An 18,652-nucleotide genomic window follows, 5' to 3' on the forward strand; every position below is an offset into this window, starting at 1 on the left:
CGCTTGCTAGCTCAGCCACCATCTTCTTGCTAGCCCCCATTCCTTTCTGGTAGCGTAGCCACAGCAGTTATATTAGTGGCCAATGGCTCACTGGTTACAGCTGACGGCCAACTAGCCACAGCTGATGGCCATCTGATCACAGTTGATGGCCATTTACTACCCGAGCCAGCACCTTTCTAGGTGAGGCCGAGAGCCTGGAAACTGCTTTCTGGGGCTCTGTCCCCACAACCACACATACCACCTTTCCAGGTCAGACAAGTGGATGTCACTTGTGGTCATTAGACTTAACCCCTCCAGCCCCTTCTCCCACTATATTCCATTGCCAAAGCCAGAACCCTGGCGTGGGTCTGCATCTACATCAGGATGGGCGAGTCTTATGAATTATTTTCCCCAAATATTCCTTGATATATCCTTTCCTCTCCATTCTCATTGCTTCTGCCATAGTTCAGATCCTCATCACTTTTGTTAGGACTATTTCAAGCCTCTTAGCTGATCTCCCTGCCTTTCCTCTCCGAACCTCTTCAAGAAATTGTATACCCTGTTATTTTCTGCTTAAAATTATTCACAGGGTCTCCCATATTCTTCAGGATGAAATCCTAATTTCTTGGTATGGCTTACAGGCTAGATCACAGCCTGGCCTGCCTTCTGCCTCTCCTGCCTGACTTCTCCTTTCAGTCCGTATTGTGGTCACACTCAACATGTAGTTTTCTGAGCCCATCACACCATTTTATACCTTTGCAAAGCTGCGCATCTGTCTTTCTCCTCACTTCCACACCTCTACTCTCAAAGACTTTTTTTTCCCTTACAAGTCTGTTGAAATGTCACCTTCTGTAAGCTTTTTTCTGCCCTCTTTCTTCTCTCTGACTATTGGATTCTCAATCTTCATTGTTCTCATTGCACTTCTTGCAGATTCATCTCAGCACATCTCTTCCTCTATTGTAATTAAAGGTTACATATTTTTTTCCTGGAGAATCTCAGAGCTGCCAATGGCCCAGGACCTGACATACCAGCCCTAGGGTACAGTAATAACTCAGTAAATGATTGTTAGATCAATGAACCATGCAGATGACAAGCTCTATAGGGGAAGAACCATCAGACACTAAAGGAATTAGGAGGGAGAGATCATAAATGAAGACTTCTGTTTCTAGGAGATACTCAGGCCTTTACCACTGCATTTCTATCCTTCAAAAAACTTTATTGAAGCATAATATACCGTAACACAGAAAATGAACATATCATAGATATATAGTTTGATGGATACCCATGTAACCAACACCCAGAAAAAGAAACAGAATATGCCCAGTAACCCAGTAAGCCCTTCCTCATGCTTCTTCCAGTCAATAATCTTGTCTCTCACTACAAAGGTTAACCATTGTCCTCGCTTCTGATCTTATGTATTAGTTTTGTCTGACTTTGACCTTAACATAAAGGTCAAAGTATGTATTCTTTTTTGTTTCTTTTGCTCAACATTTTGTCTATGAGAATCATCGATTGTTGGTAGTGGTTGTAGAGCATTCCTTCTCATTGCTGTACATTATTCCATTTTATGGATACACCACAATTTACGCATATTTTGCTTAGCATGATAATCTCAATATATCCATGTTGTTGCAAATGGCAGTATTTCATCTTTTCTTATGGCTGAGTAATATTCCATTGTATATATGTACCACATCTTCTTTATCCAATCATCTGTCGAAGGACATTTCAGTTCTTTCCATGTCTTGGCCACTGTGAATAATGCTGCAATGAAAATAGGGGTCCATATTCTTTATGGATACATTTTCTCAAATTTTTGGAGTAGAAACCTAGAAGAGGGATTGCTGGGTCACATGGTAATTCTATTCTTAATTTTTTGAGGAAACTCCATACTGTTTTTTATAGTAGCTGTACCAATTTACATTCCCACCAGCAGTGTATCAGGGTTCCTTTTTCCCCATAGCCTCTCCAACACTTGTTATTACCTGTCTTATTGATAACAGCCATTCTAACAGGTGTGAGGTGGTATCTCATTGTGGTTTTGATTTGCTTTTCCCTATAGCTAGTGAAGTTGAGCATTTTTCACATATTTGTTGGCTGTTTGTGTGTCTTCTTGGGAGAAGTGTCTGTTCAGGTCCTCTGCCCATTTTTTAATTGGATTGTTGTTGAGTTGTATGAGTTCTTTATATATTTTATGTATCAGCCCAATATCGGAGGTGTTGTTTGCAAATATCTTCTCCCATTTGCTTGGTTGTCTCTTTGTTTTGTTGATGGTTTCTTTTGCTGTGCAGAAGCTTTTTAGTTTGATTCAGTCCCATTCATTTACTTTTGCTTTTACTTCCCTTGCCTTTAAGGTCAAATTCATAAAATCCTCTCTGAACCCAAGGTCCACTAGTACCTATGCTTTTTTCTATGCAGTTTATTGCTTCAGGTCGCATATTTAGGTCTTTAATCCATTTTGAGTTAATTTTTTGTATATGGTGAGAGATAGTGATCTAGTTTCATTCTTCTGCACATGGCTTTCCAATTTTCCCAGCACCATTTATTGAAGAGCCTTTATTTTCTCCATTGTATGTTTTTGGCTCCTTTGTCAAAAATTATTTGCTCATATATACAAGGTCAGACAATTAAGTTCGTGAACTCATCCTAGAAAAAGTGCTACCTACCTCATTGCTGAATATCACTACAGTCACCTTCAAAGTACTCCCCTTGGGAAGCTATGCACCAACGCCAGCACCTAGTCCACCCTTCAAAGCAATTTTGGAACTCTTTTTCTGAATGGCCATCAGAACTGTCGTCGTATCACCCTTGATGTCCTGAATGTCATTAAAATGTCTTCCTTTCAATATTTCCTTTATTTTTGGGTAAAGAAAGAAGTCATTGGGGGCCAGATCAAGTAAGAAGAGAAGTTGTGCCAATACAGTTATTTGTTTACTGGCTAAAAATTCCCTCACAGACAGTGCCATGTGAGCTGGTGCATTGTCGTGATGCAAGAGCCATGAATTGTTGGTGAAAAGTTCAGGTCGTCTAACTTTTTCATGCAGCCTTTTCAGCACTTGCAAATAGTACACTTGGTTAACTGTCCGGTTACAAATTCATAGTGAACAATCCCTTTGATATCAAAAAAAAGGTTAGCAACGTTGTTGCAACAAGTTCGTGAAAATTGTCTTACCTTGTATATGGGTTTATTTCCAGGTTCTCAATCTTTTCCATTGGTATGTGTGTCTGTTTTTCTGTCAATACCATGCTGTTTAGATTATTTTTGCTTTGTAGTTTAAACTGAAGTCAGGGAGTTTAATATACCTCTGGCCTTGTTCTTTTTTCTCAGGATTGCTTTGGCTATTTGGGGCCTTTTGTGATTCCATACAAATTTGATGACTTTTTATTCTATTTCTTTAAAAAATGCCATAGGGATTTTGATGGAGATTGCATTAAATCTGTATATTGTGTTGGGTAATATGGCCATTTTAACTCTGTTGATTCTTCCAGTCTGTTAACATGGAATATCTTTCCATTTCTTTGTGTTTTCTTCAATTTCTTTCTTTTTTTTTCAATTTTAATGTCTTGTAGTTTTCAGTGTATAGGTCCTTCACATCCTTTGTTCAGTTTATTCCTAGGTAGTCTTTTTGTTGCAATTGCAAAAGGAATTTTTTCCCCCTGAAATTTCATTGTTAACATACAAGAGTGCAATGGATTTTTGTACATCAAGATTTGTATCCTGAAACTTTATTGTACTTGTTTATTGTTTCTAATAGTTTTTTGATGGAATCTCTAAGGTTTTCTATATAAAGAATCATGTCATCTGCAAAAAATGACAATTTAACTTCTTCATTCCCAATTCAGATGCCTGTTATTTCTTTCTCTTGCCTGATTGCTCTGGTGAGGACTTCCAATACTATGTTGCATAACAGTGGTGAGAGGGGACATCCCTGTCTTGTTCCTGATCTTAGAGGAAAAGCTTTCAGTGTTTCAACATTGAGTATGATATTAGCTGAGGGTTTGTCATATATGGCCTTTATTATATTGAGGTACTTTCCTTCTATACACATTTTATTAAGTATTTTAATCATAAATAAATGTTGTATCTTGCCAAATGCTTTTTCTGTATCTATTGATATAATCCTATGATTTTTATCCTTTGTTTATATGATGTATCACATTGATTGATTTGCTTATGTTGAACCATTCTGATGCTCTGGAATGAAGTGCCCTGGATCGTGATATATAATCTTTTTTTGTTGTATTCAGTTTGCTAGTATTTTGTTTAGGATTTTTGTGTTTATATTCATCAGAGATATTGGTGTGTATTTTTTTTTGTGTGTGTGTGTGCGTGTGTGTGTGTGTGTGTGTGTGTTATCCTTACCACGTTTTGGTGTCAGGGTAATGTTGGCCTCATAAAATGAGTTAGGAAGTACTACCTCCTCTTCATTATTTTGGAAGAGTTTGAGAAGGACAGGTAGTAAGTCCTCTTTGAATGTTTGGAAGAATTCACTGGTGAAGCCATCTGGTTCTGGAGTTTTGCTTTTGGGGAGGTTTTGGATGATTGTTTCAATTTCCTTACTGTTGATCGGTCTATTTAGATTTTCTGTTCTTCGCGATTCAGTCTCAGAAGGTTGTATATTTCCAAGAACTTGTCCTTTTCTTCTAGGTTTTTTAATTTCGTTGAATATAGTCTTTCGTAGTATTCTTGTATGATTTTTTTTTATTTCTGTGGTATCTGTTGTAATTTCTTCTCTTTCATTTCTGATTTTGTTTGTGTCTTTTCTCTTTTTTGCTCAATGAGTCTAGCCAGGGGTTTGTCAATTTTATTAATCTTTTCAAAGAACCAGCATTTTGTTGTATTGATTTTTTTTCCTATTGCCTTTTTGTTCTCTATTTTATTTAATTCTGCTCTAATTTTTATTATTTCCTTCTTTCTGCTGACTTTGGGTTTCATTTGTACTTTTTTTTCTAGTTCTTTAAGATGAATGTGAGATGATTTATTTGGGATTTTTCTTGTTTATTGAGATAGGCCTGTAATGATATAAACTCCCATCTTATTACCACTTTTGTTGTATCCCAAAAATTTTCGTATGTTTTATTGTCATTCTCATTTGTTTCTAGTATCTTTTGATCTCTCCTTTTAGTTCTTCTTTGACTAAGTTATTATTTAGTAGCATGTTGTTTAATTTCCACATATTTATGTTTTTTTCTTTCTTTTTGCAGTTGATTTCCAATTGCAAAGCATTGTGGTTGGACAGTATGGTTGGTATGATTTCAGTTTTCTTAAATTTGCTGAGGCTAGTTTTGTATACCAACATATGGTCTATCCTTGAGAATGTTCCATGTGCACTGGAGAAGAATGTATAATCTGGTGTTCTGGGATGAAAGGTTCTGTAATTGACACATTTGGTCTAATGTGTCATTTAAGGCCAATATTTCCTTATTGATTTTCTGTTTGGATGATCTATCCATAGTTGTCAATGGTCTATTTAGGTCCCCTACTAAAATTCTGCTTTGTCAGTTTATACCCTTAGTTCTGTTAGTAGTCACTTTATATATTTTTGGTGCCCCCTAAGTGGGAACTTATTTATTGCTAAGTGTTATGTCTTCTTGATGTACTGTCTCATATTATCCCATCAATATGAAATGTCCATCTTTGTCTCTTGTTACCTTTTTTATCTTGAAATCTGTTTTGTTAGTTATAAGTATGGTTTCTTCCGCTTTTCTCTGTACACCATTTGCTTGAAGTATCGTTTTACGATACTTTGAGTCTATATTTGTCCTTGCAGCTGAGATGTGTCTCTTGAAGGCAGCATATGATTGGGTTTTGTTTTATATGTTGATCACTCAGGCTGGGGCACAAAGAGTGCACCTGCAGCCTAAATTCTCCCCTCTCCCGGGACCAGCACAGAGCTCTGTGCTGCATCGGCAGCACTTGTCTCTACTTTTCTCCCTTTCCTCCTCCCCTGTTTGCCCTGATTCTTCCACCTTCAAAGATGTTTTGATGTGCGGATATCTCAGACATGTTTGTGTGTTGAGCATGAAATCCTATGTTGAATTATAGCTATTCAACTTGTTGTAACTTCAAGGGAAGAGATCAGGGGACCTCTCACACTGCCATGCTTCTGACATCACTCTACCATTTCTTTTAAAAGTGGTTTTGTACCTTAAATTCAACTATTCTTTGTTATCTAGTTTTTTAAAACATATTTTTGAAACTCTTGAGTGGAAGAGAGGGATAAGGTGACTAAAAATGGAAAAGTATTTATTCAGTTATTAATCTGTCTTGTCATGTTGTCTTTGCTTGAAAGTGTAGGTGTATTTTGCTTTGAAAAGAATAGAAATAAATGAGAAGCACAAGTTTAGAGACCTTCACCTAATGAAAAAAGCCAACACTACATACACTATTTCTAAGAATAAATCGAACTCCAACATTAACACAGATACTAAACCATATTATATGTGACTTAACAGATACAACATTATTCTTGCTACCCATAATCATCACTGGTTTGTGATTAATTTCTTGATTTTTTGTTGTTGTTAAACTGTTTAAGTGTTTAAGTCTTCTTGAGCAAAATATCTGTGGCATAAGGAAAACGTTTATAATTATTTATAATTTGGGTCTGTATTTTAAGAGTCTGTTGTTCTTCCTCTTTTAAATATGAAAATGCCCCCTTTAGGACAGAAAGAGTTACTTCATCCAAACCTTCCTTTGGGGTCAGTGCCGGTTAGGACAGTGGCATTGCCATTGCATTTATGTACACCTCTAAAGCATTGGCCAAGGACCAATCCGCCTCTTTGCTCAGCTTCTAACCCAGTATCACTTTGTAGCAGTGGAAAGAATAAAAGGGGTGGGGTAGAATTTTAGGATTGATGTGGGTTTGAGTGCTGGCGGTGTCACTTATTACCCAAGATCTTAGAATAAAAGTCACTTAAACATTTTGAGCTTTAATTTTCTCAATTGTAAAATAAGAAAAGGATATCCACCTTATAAAGAGTTCTTTGGGTGGTGAGGGACTGAGAAAGAATGTGGGTTAAATGCCTAGTAGAGATGATTCCTTTAATTTAATAAAATTATATGTTTTTGAGTATAAGTGATATCAGCGTTCTACCAGATGTTCCTTTGATTGTAAGCTGCTTGCATTTTCCTTCTAGGTCTGACAACTTTGGCTTGGGCCTTTTACTTCAATCCAAGCAGATAAAACGCATGGTTTCTTCGTACGTGGGAGAAAATGCAGAATTTGAACGACAGTACTTATCTGGTGAATTAGAAGTAGAGCTGACACCTCAGGTAAGAACATTTCTCTGCTTTTCTTTTACAATAGTAACTTGTTTTTAAAATTTTATCTTTTTCTCCCTAGAAATTTCTTTGTATAAGAGAGGTAAGGCAGAGAGGATATTATTTTGTCAAACCAAGGAAATTTGTAGGTTACAGCTATACAGGTCTAATATATTCTGCTGCTATGCACTGGAAAATGAGGTATTTCTAAGAAAAATATCTAGGCTACAGGATAAATTTTTAAGTTTGGCGTTGTAATGTATATTATACTGGAAGCCTGCAAAAGGACTTGCTGAAATGTTTGAGGATTGTCTTAAAAGTCAATTCCTATGAATCATAAAATTAGAAATCTGTGAGGAATCTGGTCTTGCTAAGACATTATCAGGAGAGTGAAGCTCTTCGAGAGTAAAAGTAGCTACATCACAGAGTAAGTGCTGGAATCAAAGCCCAGATCTCCAGGGAAATGATGTCATTACAAAGCAAGCAGTTACTGAAATTAATCTAGCAAGTTTCCCATACATTTTTTATACCATTTTCTAAGTGATGAGTTTTTCATAGAGATATGCAAACTTTATGAAGGCATTTGTGTAAAACAGTGGTCTACAGATTGTATGTGTTGGTCTTCCACTCTGTCATGGGTGCTGAAACTGAGCCCACTAGTCTGCTTTATTTTTGTCAACAGAAAATTTTTGTCACCACTGACTTCACCAAATTGGTAATAATGTAATGCAGCAGAATTTTATGAAAAAAATTCAGTAATTAAGTTACAGTATACGTTTGTCTAGAGTGAACATGCATGGGGGAACAGTTCTTTCTACATGAGGCTTCTCGGTCACACCTTGATTATTCTACAGCGTTGGCACCCAGCCATATCTAGCATTGCTGTATGCTTGGTATTTAATCTTCATTTAAAGATTTTATTTATTTTTTTTATTGAAACTAACAAAAAGCATACTGTCTTAGTCTGCTTGTGATATTATTATACCACACACTAGCTGGCTTAAACAATAGAAGTTTGTTTCTTATTGTTCTGGTGGCTGGGAAGAGCAAGCTCAATGTGTCAGGCTGATTTGATTCTTGATGGTGTAGGGTAGGGCAGAGGAAAGGGAGGGCCCCGGGAAAGAGAGGGGAAGGGCAGGGGGAGAAGGAGAGAATGCACATGCAGGTGAGCACTCAGGGATCTCTTTTTATAAGAACACTAATCCTTTTGGACCTCATTTAACCTTAATGACCTCATTTAACCTTAATAACTTCCATAAAGGCCCTATCTCCAAATACAGTCGCACTGGGGTTTGGGCACCAACATACGAATTTCGAGGGGACATAATTCAGTCCATAGCATATACTTTTCTTCTTCACATTATAGGTTGAGGGACGTTATCCTTCAGTTTTGGAGCTATTGAAAATTAACCTTTATAGCTTCACATTACTCCTTATTTTGTCAGAGGGCATATACATGGGGGAGGAACTTCCTTACTGTTTCCTTTATATTCTTTCTTTAAGTTGAAAGAGGTCAGTGTCTCCCTCCCCAGTTTAGTGGCACATAAACAAACACTGGCTTTGGTAACTTGTTTTGCAGCCTGAGAGCCAGGAAGAAGTGTTGATGAAGTGTTAGGGATGAGGACTCCCCTTGGGAGAACCCACGAGGGGGCCTGTCTGCAGAAGTTCTTGTTCTATTTTCAGGTCCTTGCTTAATTGAACATAGAGAATGAGTAAAGCATTCAGGGTGGGTGGACACAGAAAGCAGTTTTAACTAGGGGTGTTATTATGGATCATTGATGATTGAATTTTTATGAATGTTGTTAATTTAAAATACCCACAAGCAGTCATCTATGTCCATTGGATAGAGAAGAAAAGTAGTTATGAGGAAGATTTTCAGTTATGCCACATGTCCCTCCTTCCCCAGAAAATCCCACCTACTTGAATGACTCAGTGTTTGAAACCCCAAGGATTACCCTCTTCTTTGAGTTTAGTATTTAAAGGCCCCAGTTAAAGTAGAAAATTGTTTTTGGGTTGGGATAATTTTAACACACTGTCATGACTACCTTACTACTGATTAGCCAGTCAGTTATCTAGTACACCCAAGATGTGGCCTGACCTTAACAATAGGTTTCAGTGCTATGGAGGGTGTCAGGGAATGTTCAGGGCCAGAGTTATTCCCCTGTGGGCAAATTGGTGGAGAGGCAGTTGGGGGTGAGAGAGAGCTAGGGAAATTGGGTCTGAAATCCCTGGCGCCTAGGAGGGGATGGAGATGATCAATAGAACACAAAAAGGAACTGCTTACAGCTGTTTCTACTCTGAAACAAAATTTGAAGTATTCTTGGCTTTTAAAAACCAATTTATTTGTATGTTGTACGCTTTGTCTAACTTTGGATTTTTCCTTAGTTAGATAACATAGTACATAAAAAACTCATGAGAATAGGTTAGAATAAATTCTAAATAAGTTTGAACATTTTACATTATTACTATATAATAATCACTTATTGTTACTAAAGATAAGATTCAGGCATACCTACATATAGCACACAGTAAAACACAAAATTTAATGCTTTTTGATGTATAGTTAAAGTTACACAGTTCAAATTTGAAAATTGATTTAAAATATTACAAATAGACGGATATAGAATATGATGTCAAGAAACCAATCGGAGACATGGAAGCTAAAAGCATAATTATACAAATAAGCCGTTTATGTTTTCGAATGTAGATTAAGAATAGAGAGGTTGTTTTCTAGAGAGACAGTAATTGTTTTAAATTAATCACAGCATATAGTGTTAGTGAAATACACCAATACATATGCTAGGTACTGTTAAGAATGATAAACCTCTAGAAAGTCTGTAAATGTTTCTGTGTCCACGTACAAAAGTGTGCTTACTGACCTTTTTATGGCGTGTTGCTTGCTCACTTGTAGGGGACGCTTGCAGAGAGGATTCGTGCAGGTGGGGCTGGAGTTCCTGCGTTTTACACCAGAACAGGGTATGGGACCCTGGTGCAAGAAGGAGGGTCACCGATCAAATACAACAAAGATGGCAGCATTGCCATTGCCAGTAAGCCTAAAGAGGTAAGGAGCACTCTTGTCCAGGTAATACTGGGACACTTCTTTCAGCCTAGGACTCCGGGTGGGCTCATTGGGTAAAGTGGTATAGAATCATCTCTGTGTAGGAACAAACATCATCATTCATTACTGTAAATATGTCAGGTAAAATTTTCAAGCTAAAACTGAGCATCTGCTAGTAATTAAAATCGCGTACAGAAGCCGGAATCAATACATAAAAAGAACCTGTAACTCGTATAAGATGTGCAAGTCAGGATTAGTTATCAAACTAATTTTATGGGTAGATTTTAATAAATTTAGGAACCTTTATAATTGCTGGTTATGCTTATGTGGAAATTAGAGTAGATGGTTGATATGTATATTAAACTCTTCATGCTCAAGGCTCTTCTGGATATGACTGAAAGATGAAAGTAAGCCAAGGAAATCACAAGTTTGTTTACAATCTTAAAAAGGAGGGGATAGTTATATTTGTATAGTGGAATAAATAGAGAATTCATATGATTTCCTTTAACCTTCATTTTGTATACTGGACACACTTGAGTTTTAGACTCAATAACTTAGTTTCTAATGTAAAGTGCTAGAAAGGATGGGGCACCTTTATACTAGTTAGTTTCACTCACGTATTAGAAAATAATAGAACTCTAGGTATCGGTATTTGAAATGCTGAGATCTGAATCACCTGTTAAAATTATACAGAGCCAATATTTCATTACTGTGTTTTTAGACTCTACCTTCTCCCTGCCCACATGGCTCAAGCAGGTTAACCCAGGTTGTAGAAATGCTGGGTTGATCTCTACGGAAGTGAAAACTCCAAATCAAGGGCTGATGTCTTACTCGCCGTTCTGCTTATAGAGGTGTGAGATGTTAGCTGTGCGCCTCCATGTTTTGAGGGAAGATAAAGGGTCACTGAACATGTCCCCTGCTGTTCAGTGTCGTCTCAAGCAGCATCCTCCATCTGGAGCTTTGCCTTTCTGCTGAAGGTGACCTATATTAACTCCAAGCTTTTATTAACATTTTAAAAATATTCTCTCTTGCTTCTCCTTTTACTGCCTGATTATGTTTAAAAAGTCCTTGACAAAGTAAATGACAGGAGTCTAAGTATTAAAGTGGGTCTTAGTAATATAGATAAATATGCCCAGAAAAATTGCGTTAATACTTTGAGAGTTTGCTAGAACTTAAAGGATTAACTCTCTGAGGAAAACATCGGGTACACTGGAATTGGTCCTGAATATCTCTCCTGAATATTTTTGCCTAGAGTCAGGTATGTGAATCTACTGTGTTTTCCCAAAAATAAGACCAGGTCTTATATTAATTTTTGCTCCAAAAGACGCATTAGGGCTTATGTTCAGGAGATGACATCCTGAAAAATCATGCTAGGGCTTATTTTCCGGTTAGGTCTTATTTTCAAGGAAACACAGTAGTAGTTTTGTAATTTTGTCTGAATCCCCTAGGAATATGACAAATAATTTCTTGAGACAACTCTTGTTAGCTCTTTATGTCCCTTGCTTATTGTAGGAAGAGGAGATGAGGGAGTGATATTTGTTGAGGTCCTGCTCTTTCCCAGGCAGTGGTCTATGTGTGGTGGAAAAAGGATAATGTAGACCAAGTGCCCCTGTGGCGGAGGAACCGACAAGGGAATGAATAAGCAAACACACATGTCAATACTGAAAGTGCTGTGAAGGAAAATCAAGTAGGGTAAGGCCAGAGAGAGTGGTCAGTGGCCAGGGAGGTGGTGTTCCAGACTGGGTCAGGGAAAACCTCTCTGTGGAGGTGACATTTTGTAGAGATCTGAATAAAATAGAATGAGCAGGGCAAAGATAGGGTTGTGGTCTAGTCAGAAGGAAGAAGGGGACATGGTGCTGAGGCCAATTTGCCCTGTGTGTGGTACAGCATGGCAATGACACTGGAACAGAGTAAGTGAGGCAGAGAGTGGTAGGATTGGAGGTTGAAGAGAGGAAGGAGCCACATCACATGAGCTTGGACTTTACTGAGTATGATAGAGGCCAACAGAAAGTTGGTGGGAATGATATGACCTGATTTCTATTTTGGCAAGTTGTTGCTATTGGGAGGTGAGTTTTTTTGTACAGGGCCAAGAGCAGAATCTGCAAGAGAAAGTAAGAGGCTGTTGTATTTATCCATGTGGGAGTGTAACTTGTATTTATCCAACAGTGTAAGGTGGCTTAGACTAAGGTGGTAACAGTAGAATTTGTACGAGGAAGTGGTTGAAATCGGGATATATGTTAATGGTAAAGCCAACAGGATTTACTAATGAATTGGTTGTAGGATTTAAGACAAGAATCAAGTATGCTACTTATTGAGAGGGGCCACTCATGGGGGTAATCAAAGAGAGAGACTTGGTGAATTTAAGACGCTCATTAGTCTCCAAGAGGAGGTGCTCAATAGGCTCCAGCTCAGGGAGGGTTTAGAGCTGGCATAGGAATGTTGGAGGCATCAGCGTATCTTAGCTAAATCTATGGGACTGGATGAGTGGATAGGGCTGGAGAGCAGATAGAGAATACCTATTTTGCATTTGAAGGTTGAGAAGAGGTCTCTGACATTTAAAGGTTGGGCAGAGGAAAGAGAGCAGGAAAAAAGAATTGGAAAGAGTGTTTAGTGAGTGAAGCGGAAACCTGGGGGAGTCTGGTGATTTGAAAGACGACGGGACATTTTACAAAGGAGGGTGTGATCAACTGTGTCAAAAGTATGAAGAGGTAGTAATAGAGTACTGGGACTTGACCATTGGATTTGGAAACATGGGTTTGGTCATTGGATACCTTAAAGAGCAATTTTTCCGAGATAGAGGATTTTTCTGGAGTGGTAAAAATTTAATGGGAGTGGATTGAAAAAAGGACTGAAAGATGAGAAAGTGGAAACTGTGAAATGCACAACTCTTTTAAGTGAGTATAATAGTTATGGTAGTTTGACAAAACCAATTCCTTCCCTTTTAAAATTTTAAAATAGCTAACATTCAGCAACTGCTAGTGTGTAGAGCCATCAGGAAATTATATAATTGGAATAGAAAAAGAAGCCTTTTTTTTTCTTTTTCTTACTTTGCCCTGGGTTAGCATATATTCAGATCTATATGTAGTTTTCTAGATCTGTATGTAAAATACTTAGTTATCGTCATTGGCATTTACTGTAATGACTTTGAAATACATGAGATTCTTTAAGAAACTATACTGATGTGCAGCTTATAAATATCTTTTATCAAATTTGTCTAAGTTCATAATAATAAGATCCTCATTCGTCAAGGATTCTGTAAATTCATTAATCTTTACTAGCAGGAGAGTGGGATAATGTATTTAAGCAAGCTGTTCTTTAAGAAAGGATTTCTGTTTTAAACCACAAAGAAAAGTAAATACATCTCAACTTTCTACTGAAGCTTTCCAAACGCATGCAGTTTTTCCACTAGGGGGTGCAGTAGGAATGGGAATGGGGTTCTGCCCTCCAATGGCTGCCATCCTGTGTAGTACAGGATGGATGAAGCATAGCTTTGATGTTGTGTCCAATGCTGAGGCATAGATTGGCATTAAGTTTCTTCCATTCTCCACCCCCCCAACCCCCTATTCGTAGTGGAATTAAAGGCAATAACATACGAATATCTGTAGCATTCCATTCGACCAGTAATGACTGACGAGAAGCTGTAATAGAATAAAATGTAACATTCATAGTAACATCAGAAACCATGAAGTACCTATTACTAAACCTAAAAAATATATAAAAAGCTTTTGGGGGGGAAATCATAAAATTATTGAAGGAGGTAAAAGAAGACTTCAAAAAATGTAGGCATGTATTATGCTCATGGGTTGGAAGTTATGGCATGTCTGTTCTCTCCAAATTAATCTTCGAATTCTAGGAATCCCAATTAAAATCTCAACAGGTGATTATAGATTTATTAAAAGAGATGGATTTTTATAACTGTTTTGTATATAAAAGCAATACATTGGCCACTTCATGCAACTGTGTAGTTTTTTCTGGGGTACAGGATCAGAGGGACTGTTTTTCATGTTCAATACGTAACCTATGCACACAAGTAATAAAGTGCATACTAACATACACAGTCTATGCCTCAGGCGTATAGAACTTGCAGTTCCTCAGATTTACCAAGCTCTTTCCTGTTGCTGACCCTTTGCACATGCTGTTCCCTCAGTTCTCCCTTCCACCACTTTCACTAAGTCCTAGTTGCCTACCACTATTCATCCTTGAGGTCTCAGTTTTGGTTCTTTTCCCTCTGAGAAACCTTCCCTGACTAAGCTTGTATCCCTTTTATCTGCCCTTACCAGAGCACATATCACAACCAAATAAGAGCTGTGCAAATACCTGACAATGCAGACCTTTTTGTCTCCTGCAGGTGAAAGAGTTTAATGGTCAACATTTTATTTTGGAGGAAGCAATTACAGGGGATTTTGCCTTGGTGAAAGCCTGGAAGGCAGACCAAGCAGGAAACGTAATTTTCAGGTAGTGTGATGATTTTAAATATGAATACAATGTATTTCAGCAACTTTGTATTTCCTAGATTATGATTACAAAATGGATATCTTGATGTGTCTGGTATTTAAAAATTCATTTAAGAAATGGCTGAAAATCAAACACATCCATGTGTATCTACTGTGCTTCCCCGAAAATAAGACCTAACCGGAAAATAAGCCCTAGCATGATTTTTCAAGATGACATCCCCTGAACATAAGCCCTAATGCATCTTTTGGAGCAAAAATTAATATAAGACCCGGTCTTATTTTCGGGGAAACACGGTATATATACATATGTGTGCAGTGCTGCTGTTACGCAGTCTTGCTGGCATGAGGGACTTGTGGGAGTCTGTTCTTGTTGGTTGGCATCCATGTTGCACTGCTTGTTAAATATTTGAATCTATATGTGCTTGTATATAGTCACATACAAGTTATTCTTCCCCTGTGTGTTTTAGTCGTCAAGACTAGTTACAATGTTGACATGCTTAGAAAAATGACAAAAGCACACAATTATATTTAATTTTGATACTGTTATTTATATGCATTGTCTTAAAATACCTGTTACTTCTATATTCTAGAAAAATATTGCTAATAATTATTTAGATCAGTTCTTTGCCAGTCCTATTGGCGTCTACTAGGAAATGCTTATAAAAAGGTTTCGTCTGAAAAATTGATTGTAATAATGCTGAACTTTCATTCTTATTATCTGGATAGTCGCACATATTAAGCCATAGGCTTAATAGAGTTTAAGATCTTTTTATTACCCTAAGCAGACTAAATACCAAGTATTTAGTATCTTGGATTTATAGATTATATAGGTTTTTTAAAAAAAATTATGGCACCTTTTAATATACACATAAAAATTAAGAAAACATTTTCCCCCAAAATGTTTGGTATTAAAGACTTCATCTGATAGGTTACAGAAATCATTTTCTTTCTCATAATATTGTCATTTAGTGCTTTTAGTTAGCAATTTTTTTATCTTTAGCAAATGCAGCTTTGATGTAATAACAATTAAATCCTCAGTGACCAGACTCATGTTGTTTTTGTTCATTTCTGAAGAACATATAATATTAATATTATGTTTGATTTCTTGACTTCAATTAGTTTTTGTAATTATAACTAATTTTAGTAATTACAAAAGACATTTTGCATCATGTCCACCATATTTGACACTTTGATATAATGTTTTCAAGGTGTAGTTGCTTTTAAAAAAAACAAACAGTAATGAAATTATATAGAAGCAAAAGGAAATGAATTATTTAAAATATTTCCATGAGTTTATCTTGTACTCCATTGCCTGGCTCTGGTATCGAAAGACTGCACAAGGTCTGTTCTAAGCACAGACATCATGCCTGTGGTTCAAACAAACATGGAGCTTTGATGTGAAATGAGAGGCCTCCTCATCAGGGGTCAGGTGACCTCGGCTCTTAAGATACTGACTTCTGGGACAACCTTGACGTTTAGTGGGACAACTGGTACAGAGTGGGCCATTGTTAAAGTGGGGAGCCCTGCACACCTTCATGTCTGGCCACTCTGCCCTTGGAGCTTTTGATGCTGGACCTCTGGTGGAATCCAACAGAAAAACTTGTGGAGGTACACAAGGGCTCCTCTCTCAAGGACATGCCTATTCTTGAATCTAAGTGAAATAAGCATTGGTGGCTTAAAAACACTAGTAAAACATAGCTCTGACTTATTTCCCTTTACTAAAGAAATTTTTCTATCAACTCATGCTCTCAGAAACAAAAATGTATTTAAATTTTTATGGTTAGAGGAAGTGTATTAATTTAGGAACTTGGAAATGGAAAACGTTCAGAAAAATTGGCACTTTCTTGAGAGTTTTATACCTCAAGGTCTGATGGTGGGAGTTGTACTTTCAAAAATTTTATTAGAAATCAGTTCCCCACAATGATCTTTATAGGTGACTCACAGATTACCAATGAATGTTTCATTTAATTTCAGCAATAGCATTCTCTTGAGTAAAGAACATAATTACTATGTCTTCTCATATGAAGCACTTGCTGCTATTCCTTAATATTTTAATAAGAGCAAGTTTGATGAAATATTTAACTATAGGAAAGAAGCTGCATCCCAGTTAAAAGATTTAGGGAAATTCGTTTTAAATAGATTTGTTAATATCCATTTTATTTTTCTGTGTATAATTTATACATTGAACATGAAAAATAGTCTCTCTCTCAACCTCATAAACTATATAATTGAAGTAGGTATCATGCTGTTTTTATTTATGAAATAATCATAAAACTTTATAACAGAAAATATGATATACTCTTTTTGAAAAGATTCACAAATTCTTAGTTCACAGAAATCCTTTTAATCTATAATTAAAGCTGAAAGAGACATTCCTTATTTTTGTTCTTCTTTCCCCATTTCCTTATTTCCCCCAATCCCTAATGTAGGAAGAGTGCACGAAATTTCAACTTGCCGATGTGCAAAGCTGCAGAAACTTCAGTGGTAGAGGTAAGAAGAGAGGTTATCTCTGATTTCTTGATGTTAAATTTTTAACTTGATGTTGTGTATTAGTTCAAGAAAAAGTATAACAGCTCCTTTGTTTTTTTTGGAGGACAAGCAATGACAGCTTTTCCATTTTGGGTATGGAAGGATTTGATTTAAAAATATAATAGTTGAAATTTTGCTGTAACATTAGTTTTCTGGTTGCTAGGGTCTCACTAGAATACTTTCTTTGGGAATCAAGCTGTGATGGGATCAGTTTATGAAAGTCCTTTGATACTTGAGTAAAATAGATCTTCTTGAATGAGATCCCAAGATGAGTTTTTGTATACAGAATCCCAGGAGAATAGTAAGTTATATCAGGAGAAGTTCATTATCTTACTGTGTAAAATACTATGAATTCTCTTAAGGAAGAAGGAGGATGGTACACATAATTGTTTGATGTGGTTCTATTCAGAGCAGTTGAATTAAGGAACTAAAAGACTCTCCTTTGGATAGGTCAGAATTTGGGAGAGACTTGAATAATTCTAGAACTTTCCCAGGGTTAAAGCTCTGGGGCAGAAAAGGTGTGCTTGTACTAAACCCCTGCCATTTTGGTTATACACAGTTGAACCCAAAAGTAGACTTTAAAATGAATGATTCCTAACTCAATGATTCCTAACTGAGGATCACCTTGGAACTAAATTTTTTTGGTAGTTTGAGATAATTTTCCCTTGAGAGGGATGTATAAGAACCCATCTTCGGATCTGGAAATAAGAATGTATATTCTTGACTTTTCTCATAATGGGAGTGTTGTATGTGACATTCTTTGATTCCTCCATACGCTTGGCCAAGGTGGTATTTCATGGTGGCAGTACAGTGGTATTTTTGAGACAATTGAATGTTATAGTTCTATTTTTTCTTTGAAAGTGAAGTGTATTGTTTTTAAAGTGCTGGGGGATGTGGTACTTTCAACCTAGGCATGGTGGTTACTTTTGCAAGGGCTTTAGTTTATTTCCTTAATTTAAAATGAATAACGTGGTTTACTCTCTCTGTGTAATTTTTTTAATTGAATTAGCTTAATGACCTGTCCATGGCACACATCTTTCACATTACTGAAGCAAGGCCTATAACATAGCTTAAAATAATTGGTAGTTTAGCACTCTATTGATTTTATATACTTATGTAAACTACCAGAAGTCACTATTTCTTCTCTGAGTACCAAAGAGCATTATGTATTTTTCTGGGTGAAGTTTTCTTTTTTCCCCTTCTTTTATAATCTGGTTCTTTTTAGCCAATCTTATTTCTTTCAAGAGCAGAAATGCTCAAGTACCTGAGAATCACTGTAGATATTAGAAAGAGAGGTTCTCTTTTGGTGTAAGAAAAGGGGAAATAAAATTCTTTACTGAGCCTGCAAATAAAACGAAAGCTTATTCC

At 36.8% G+C, this 18,652-nt stretch overlaps 1 protein-coding gene across 2 annotated transcripts in view; it reads left to right on the forward strand.

Moving 5' to 3' along the window:
- The window catches only part of OXCT1 (3-oxoacid CoA-transferase 1), a 121,099-nt gene that overhangs the window by 17,527 nt on the left and 84,920 nt on the right, over positions 1–18,652 (forward strand). For both annotated transcript variants that reach the window (XM_081053959.1, XM_081053958.1), the window contains exons 4-7: positions 7,120–7,255; positions 10,155–10,304; positions 14,650–14,756; positions 17,185–17,245. In XM_081053959.1, the coding sequence (XP_080910085.1) occupies positions 7,120–7,255; positions 10,155–10,304; positions 14,650–14,756; positions 17,185–17,245 (454 nt within the window). The remainder of the gene's footprint in view (positions 1–7,119; positions 7,256–10,154; positions 10,305–14,649; positions 14,757–17,184; positions 17,246–18,652) is intronic.

Source organism: Rhinolophus hipposideros (assembly GCF_964194185.1).
Source record: "Rhinolophus hipposideros genome assembly, chromosome: 7".
NCBI lineage: Eukaryota > Metazoa > Chordata > Mammalia > Chiroptera > Rhinolophidae > Rhinolophus > Rhinolophus hipposideros.